This window comes from Otolemur garnettii, unplaced genomic scaffold, assembly GCF_000181295.1.
Source record: "Otolemur garnettii isolate 467f Iridium unplaced genomic scaffold, OtoGar3 scaffold00099, whole genome shotgun sequence".
Taxonomy (NCBI): Eukaryota; Metazoa; Chordata; class Mammalia; order Primates; family Galagidae; genus Otolemur; species Otolemur garnettii.
Genome location: NW_003852494.1, coordinates 1,835,603 through 1,843,625, shown reverse-complemented (window position 1 = coordinate 1,843,625; position 8,023 = coordinate 1,835,603). Strand labels below are relative to the sequence as shown.

General features: G+C 43.9%; 1 protein-coding gene across 2 annotated transcripts in view; it reads left to right on the top strand.

The window, feature by feature from the left end:
* Positions 1 to 593: 593 nt before the first annotated feature.
* The window catches only part of ANAPC5 (anaphase promoting complex subunit 5), a 52,001-nt gene continuing 44,571 nt past the window's right edge, over positions 594 to 8,023 (top strand). For both annotated transcript variants that reach the window (XM_012809033.2, XM_003796001.3), the window contains exons 1-4: positions 594 to 914; positions 6,189 to 6,268; positions 6,743 to 6,852; positions 7,717 to 7,909. In XM_012809033.2, the coding sequence (XP_012664487.1) occupies positions 708 to 914; positions 6,189 to 6,268; positions 6,743 to 6,852; positions 7,717 to 7,909 (590 nt within the window). In that variant the 5' untranslated portion in view covers positions 594 to 707. The remainder of the gene's footprint in view (positions 915 to 6,188; positions 6,269 to 6,742; positions 6,853 to 7,716; positions 7,910 to 8,023) is intronic.

The following is an 8,023-nucleotide window of genomic DNA, read 5'->3' as shown; positions in this document are numbered from 1 at the left end:
AAAAAAAAAAAAAAAAAGTGAGTTCCAGTCTCTACTAAAAATGGAAAAATGGAAAAACTACCTGGGTGTTGCGGCGGGCGCGTGTAGTCCCAGCTACTTCATAGGGAAGCTGAGCTTGAGCCCAAGAGTTTGAGGTTGCTGTGAGCTATGACGCCGTGGCATTCTATTTTTTAAAATTAAATGAAGAAGCCAGGTTCAGGGGCCTGGGCCTCTAGTCCCAGCTGCTGGACTAAGGGAAGAGGATATCTTGAGCACACAAGTTTCTCAGGCCTCAAGCCTGTGAATAGCCACTGCACTTCAGCCTGGACAACATTACGAAACCCAGTTTCTAAAAAAAACGTAACAATAGTAAACGAATAAATGGTCAGCCTCTCAGTCCTTTCAGCCCCAGACCCACTTTCCCTTTCATTCTGTCCCTATCTACGTCCTCTGGGAACCTGCTGTCCTTTGCGAGTTTCTGTACGGAATCAGTCTTCTGTTGCACTGCCTTTGCCCCACCTCTTGCTGCACCCCTGAACATTCTGATTGGCTGTAGCTCTCCCATGTGCTCTGACGGGCTGCTCTGATTGGGCGATGGCGTGCCGCGAGCGCAAGGATACCCTTTTCTTGGGCTATGGCCGTGGCGGCCGGAGGTTGTCGTGTGGTTCCTTGAGGTGGAAGCCGTGTGCCGCGCGTGGCGTGACCCCAAGACTTAGTCTTGGGAGGTTATGGCCAGCGTCCACGAGAGCCTCTACTTCAATCCAATGATGACCAATGGAGTGGTGCACGCCAACGTGTTTGGCATCAAGGATTGGGTGACGCCGTATAAGATCGCAGTGCTGGTGCTGCTGAACGAGATGGGCCGTACGGGTGAGGGCGCCGTCAGCCTCCTAGAGCGGCGGAAACTCAACCAGCTGCTCCTGCCGCTGCTGCAGGTGAGTGGCGCCCGTTGACTCCTGCTCGTTCAGGAAACTTTTACTTGCGCCTGCTCTGTGCCGGATACGGCTCAGGGCCTGGAGGAATGATGGTCCTCAAATACTCTCCCTGCATTGTAGTAAAGCGAAAAAATAAAGATAGCTAATACCGCCGGCTAACATTTATTAGGCGTTTATGGTAGGCCAGGCGTTTTACTTACTTTTTTTTTTTTTTTTGCATGTACACGTCTGGCTTCAGTATTTATTAGCTTAGTGACTGGAAGCCAGTAGTTATAGTCTCAAATACTCCGTCTTTGGTAAAAGGCGCCATATACAGTCTTGAGCGTTGGACACTCAAGAGTTGAATCATACAGATTCCCTACCCTAGAGGACCATAATAAATGGTAAAAATGATGTAAAACTAACAAGGAGCATTGATTGAATACTTAATGTTAGCTAAGCACTTCTCATCTTATTTTATTTTTCAGACTTAGGTAGTAGCTCCACATTACTAGCTGCTTTTCAGGCAAGTTCCTTAATCTGTTTGGGTCTCAGCATTCTTTATGTAAAATGGGAACAATAATAGGAGCTGTGTTCTTAGCACATAGTAAATGCTCAATGTCAATTTGTTTATTTTTTTTGAGAGAGTTCACTATGTCGCCCTTGGTAGTGTGCCATGACGTCACAGCTACAGCTCACAGCAACCTCAAACTCTTGGGCTCAATCACTTCTCGTGCCTGAGCCTCCCAGTAGCTGGGACTACAGGCGTCCACCACAACCGCAGGCTATTTTTTTGTTTTTAGCAGGCCCTGGCTGGGTTCAAACCCACCACCCCCAGAGAATGTAGCTGGTGCCCCAATGTTAATTAATTTAATACTTTCATTTTAATGTGTTCCTTTGGGGCAAGTACCTTGCCCTGTCAATCATAGTTTTTCCATTTATTTGTGATTATGTGATTGATTTCTCTGTCCCCGTCTAAAGTCTAACCTTGGCTCAGCGCCTGTGGCTCAAGTGGCTAAGGTGCCAGTGATGTACACCCAAGGTGGCAGGTTCGAATCCAGCCCAGGCCCGCCAAACAACAATGACGGCTGCAACCAAAAAATAGCCAGGTGTTGTGGGGGGTGCCTGTGGTCCCAGCTACTTGGGAGGCTGAGGCAGGAGACTCGCTTGAGCCCAGGAGTGGGAGGTTGCTGTGAGCTGAGATGCCACAGCACTCTACCCAGGGGGACAGCTTGAGGCTCTTGTCTCAAAAAAAAAAATAAATAAATAAATAAAAATAAAGTCTAACCTCCATGCCTCCATGAGGTCAGTACTTTGTCCTGTTTTTGTTCACCCTTGTATCCCCAAGGGTGGTACAATGTACTATCCCCATCAGGTTAGTATAGTGCTTGATGAAATGTGATGTGCCTTTCTAGAGGTGGATGAGTATGCTCATGTGAATGAGGAGGATTTCTTTTCTTTCTTTTTTTTTTTTCAGACAGAGCCATGACACCCTTGGTAGAGTGTTGGGGTGTCACAGCTCACAGCAACCTCCAACTCTTGGGCTCAAGCGATTCTGTTGCTTTAGCTTTACAGATAGTGCCACAATGCCGTCTATTTTGTTGTTGAAGTTGTCATTGTTGTTTAGCAGGCCTGGGCTGGGGTTGAACCTGCCAGTCTCAGTGTATGTGGCTGGCGCTGTAACCACTGTGCTACCAGGGCAGAGCTAAATGAGGAGGATTTCTTAGAGAAAGTGATGTGTTAAGCTGGGGCTTGAAGGATGAGCAGTTGTCTTTTGAGGAATAGTTGTAGTAGAAACAGAGATCTGGGCTCAGAGCCTGTGGCTCAAGTGGCTAAGGCGCCAGCCACATACACCTAAGGTGGCAGGTTTGAATCCAGCCCAGGCCCGCCAAACAACAATGATGGCTGCAACCAAAAAAATTGCCAGTGTTGTGGCGGACGCCTGTGGTCCCAGCTACTTGGGAGGCTGAAGCAGGAGACTCGCTTGAGCCTAGGAGTTGGAGGTTCCTGTGAGCTGTGATGCTACAGCACTCTACCCAGGGGGACAGCTTGAGGCTCTGTCTCAAAAAAAAAAGAAACAGAGATCTGGGTTCCTGGGCTCCCAGGTTAAATTATTTTAAGAGGTAAGCCTAATAAAATTAGCACCTAGAGTTGCATTTCTGCCCCTCTGCATAGTTAATAAAGGATGAAAAAACATTTTTGTTAATGTCCAGATCCAAAAAAAAAAACTAGGCTTGATGCCTGTGGCTCAAGTGGCTAAGGCACCAGCCACATACACCTAAGGTGGCGGGTTTGAATCCAGCCTGGGCCTGCCAAATAACAATGATGGCTGCAACCAAAAAATAGCCAGGCGTTGTGGCGGGTGCCTGTGGTCCCAGCAACTTGGGAGACGGAAGCAGGAGACTCGCAGGAGCCCAGGAGTTGGAGGTTGCTATGAGCTATGCCACAGCACTCTACCCAGGGGGACAGCTTGAGGCTCTGTCTCAAAAAAAAAAAAAACTAGATTGGAAAAAATACCCAGATTTCTCACTTGAATTTGTGGGAGAACGGAATGAGAGGAAGAGGGAAGGGAGGACACTGTGGTTAAGAGGTTTGCCTGGTTAAATAAAAGGGGCACTGTCTTTAACTTGTAGCTCTCAGTCCTAGCTACATCACTATTATTATTAGTGCATTTCCCCCCATTATTAGAAGAACAGTCATAATACTAAAATTTTGGTGAATAGGGAAAATAAGCAATACTGCTAGTGTCCTAACTCTCATCTTCCTGCTTTTGCTCATGCTACTTGTTGTTGTGTGGGATTCTTCTTGTTTTTTGCCTGGCTGACTATAGTTTTTTGTTGGTTTTTGAGACAGAGTCTCACTATGTTGCCCTCGGTAAAGTGTGGTGGTGCCATAGCTCATAGCAACTTCCAACTCTTGGGCTTAAGTGATTCTCTTGCCTCAGCCTCCCAAGGTAGCTGGAACTACAGGTGCCCGCCACACCTGGCTATTTTTTAGAGATGGGGTCTTGCTCTTGCTCAGACTGGTCTTGAACCTGTGAGCGCAGGGCAGTCCGCCTGCCTCGGCCTCCCAGAGTGCTGGGATTACAGGTGTGAGCCACAGCACTGGCCTAATTTTTTTTTTTTTTGAGACAGAGTCTCACTCTCTTGCCTTGGCTAGAGTGCTATGGTGTTGTCATAGCTCACAGCAACCTCAAACTCTTGGGCTCAAGTGATCCTCTTCCCTCAGCCGTCTGAGTATCTGGGACTACAGGTGCCTGCCACAACACCAGGCTAATTTTTTCTTTTTCTTTTTCTTTTTCTTTCTTTTTTTTTTGGAGATAGTCTCACTTTTTTGTCCTTAGCTAGAATGTTGTGGCATCATAGCTCACAGCAACTTTAAACTCCTGGATTCAGGAGATTCTCCTGCCTCAGCCTCCTGAGTATCTGGGACTACAGGCTATCACAATGCATGGTTAATTTTTCTATTTTTAGTAGAGATGGGGTCTTGCTCTTCCTCAGGCTGATCTTGAACTCTTGAGCTCAGGCAATTCACCTACCTTGGCCTCCCAGAGTGCTAGGATTATAGGCATAAGACACTGTGCCCAGCCCAGTTGAATAGTCTTTTTAATGGCTGCATTATATTTCACAGTAAGAAAAAGCAGCATAATTTAACTCTTTGTTATAATTGATAAATTAAGTCTTGGACTTACAGATTCTTTTTAATTTTTCTTCATTTTAAAAAATGCATGTCAAAAAAGAATGCTTCGAACATATCTTCCCTAGAAAAGGGATTGCTAGGTTATCTACATCTAAAGTTGGCATATATCCTGTGAACTTATTCCCACCCTAAGGATTCAATGTTTAGTTTTAAACTTTAGCCAGATTGTAATCTTCCTGATACCTGAGATTGCATGTTATTTGTCCCTAATAGTATTTTTGTTGTTGTTTTTTTTCTGAGACAGAGCCTCAAGCTGTTGCCCTTGGTAGAGTGCTGTGGCATCATAGCTCACAGCAACCTCCAACTCCTGGGCTCAAGTGAGTCTCCTGCCTCCACCTCCCAAGTAGCTGGGACTACAGGCGCCCACCATGCAGCCTGGCTATTTTTTGTTTGCAGCCATCATTGTTGTTTGGTGGGCATGGGCTGTATTCGAACCCGCCACCTTAGGTGTATGTGGCTGGTGCCTTAGCCGCTTGAACCACAGGCACCAAGCCCCTAATAGTATTTTTTATTTTATTTTATTTTTTTTTGAGACAGAGCCTCAAGCTGTCCCCCTGGGTAGAGTGCTGTGGCTTCACTGCTCACAGCAACCTCCCACTCCTGGGCTCAAGCGAGTCTCTTGCCTTTGCCTCCCAAGTAGCTGGGACCACAAGTGCCCGCCACAACACCCGGCTATTTTTTGGTTGCAGCCATTATTGTTGTTTGGCGGGTCCAGGCTGGATTTGAACCCACCACGTTAGGTGTATGTGGCTGGCACCTTAGCCACTTGAGCCACAGGCGCCGAGCCCGCTAATAGTATTTTTTATGGACTTTAGGGCATAGCGTATCTGCCTGCCTTACAGTTTGTCAAAGGAGATGATGTTTGTGAAAGACAGAACACCAATATTTATATGGTGTTTTTCAGTTTACAAAGCACTTTGTATTATCTTACTTAGTCTTTGCCCAGAACAAGGGAGATGCTTATTATCTTCATATTGTAGATGAGGGAAACTAGGACTCAAGAGAGGTCACAATTTTTCCATGATTACAAAGCTAAGAAGGAAGGAACAGTAGATCTGCAGACTTTATTTTTTTATTATTTTATTTTTTTTTGAGATAGAGCCTCAAGCTGTCACCCTGGGTAGAGTGCTGTGGCATCACAGCTCACAGCAACCTCCCAGCTCCTGGGCTCAAGTGAGTCTCCTGCCTCAGTCTCCCAAGTAGCTGGGACCACAGGCGCCCGCCACAACGCCTGGGTATTTTTTGGTTGCAGCCATCATTGTTGTTTGGTGGGCCCGGGCTGTATTTGAACCCGTCACCTTAGGTCTATGTGGCTGGGGCCTTAGCCACTTGAGCCATAGGCGCTGAGCTGATTCACAGACTTTAAAACCCATTTTTTTTTTCCTATTTTAGACTTCTGACTAAACAAAAGCAGTATAGAAATGTGATGCGTTACTTTAATGTTTTAGGTAGACAGAAAAATCCTTATTTGAGATTTCGTGTTTGGAGTGATTGTTAACACCAGCAGGGTTGATTAATGAATTTATGTTTGTGGTTGTTATCAATCTCCAGCTCATTAAAATTTATTCATAACCTTCCTGTCTCCCCTTTACTCAGGGCCCAGATATTACACTGTCAAAACTGTACAAGTTAATTGAAGAATCTTGTCCTCAGCTGGCAAATTCAGTACAGATCAGGTAAACTTCATTTTTTTCTGTATTTATGAAACAGTGTTATGGCTGATGAAAATGTAAAAGGGCATGTGGTAATTAATATTTTAAAAAATATATCTTTATTATTCTAGGTTGTTTCCCGAGTACCTTTACTTAATTTTTTTTTTTGAAAATGGATAACGTTGTAGCTTTTTCCCACAAAATTTATTTTGTTATTCCAGATGAATCTACCTCCTTCTTTTAAATTATTGTGGAGTATTCCATTTTTACTGGCTGACATACTTTGGCAAATTTTATGATAAAAAAAAGAGCAATGATAATTTTCAGAAATACAGGAGTCACATTTTGGCTTATGAAGTTTGTTTTATGAGCTACCATTTCATACAGATTCCTGAATTACCTTTAAAATAGATTTATTTCATATAATTGAAGACTATGAAGTGAAAGGGGATATTCAAAGGGCCTTCCTAAAATATGCACCTCAATTTTCTCATTCAGAATCAAACTGATGGCTGAAGGCGAGTTGAAGGATATGGAACAGTTTTTTGATGACCTTTCAGATTCTTTTTCTGGAACTGAACCAGAGGTTCACAAAACAAGTGTAGTAGGTATGAAACTATTCTAGGAGCAGAGAGTATTTTCGTTGAAGGGAGCAGCTTTCTAAGTCATATCTACTGTTACTTTGCTATATCTGTGAACAAACAGTGGGGATGTTAAATGTGTTGTAGTTTGTATTTATTGCTTTGCTGTTTTGATCTATATTTAAATAATTAACTTGTGGAAAAGCACCTTCTGTTTTGTCTACAATAGTCAGAGACCGAGCCTGGTCCTGGGGTTTTTAGGGTTTCCCAGCTCTTTCCTCACAGTCCTCTGGATCACTTGCCTGCATTGTACAACTGTAAGTGAGGGTCACCACCTAGACTTATGAAGAGAGGTAAGTAAAATACATTATTGATATAGTATACAAGATGAAGGCATACCTGCTGTTTCTTTGATGCTTCTATTAGCTTTGTATCCATGCTCCATCCATCTGACTTTTTTGCATGGTAATTTTTATGTTATTCAACATTATTTATTTCTCAATCTTTTTCTATGTGTCAAGTTCTGGATTATATAGGACAGACATGGAATTTCCTCTTATGGAGATTACCTTCAGGTTGGGGGAGTCAGATGGTAAAAGTAAACAAATGAAATAATTCCAAATAGTTCAAACAGTCATGAAGAAAGAAAACAGAAGCTTTAGGGATAGAGTTGGTGGAAGAGTGGTGGGAGGGCTGAGCCCTAAATGAGAAAAGAAACCAGCTTTGTAAAGGATGGAGCGAGAACATTCTAAGAAGAGGGAGTGGCAGCTGCAAGTGGTTCTTTCTGATTCTCTTGAAAGAAGAATTGTGCCAAATAGTCATTGCCTCTGCCGCAGCATAAGCCTGGATTTCTATTAATGCTTTCACCTTGTCTATGGTCTTATTTTGTAGGTTTATTTCTGCGTCACATGATCTTGGCCTACAGTAAGCTTTCTTTCAGCCAAGTGTTTAAACTGTACACTGCCCTTCAACAGTACTTCCAAAATGGTGAGAAAAAGACAGTAGAAGATGCTGATATGGAACTGACCAGTAGAGAGGAGGGTGAAAGAAAAATGGAAAAAGAAGAACTTGATGTATCTGTAAGGTAATTGGGTTTTTCTGACAGGGATCCTTCTCCTTCTTTTTTTTTTTTTGAGACAGAGCCTCAAGCTGTCCCCCTGGGTAGAGTGCTGTGGCATCACAGCTCACAGCAACCTCC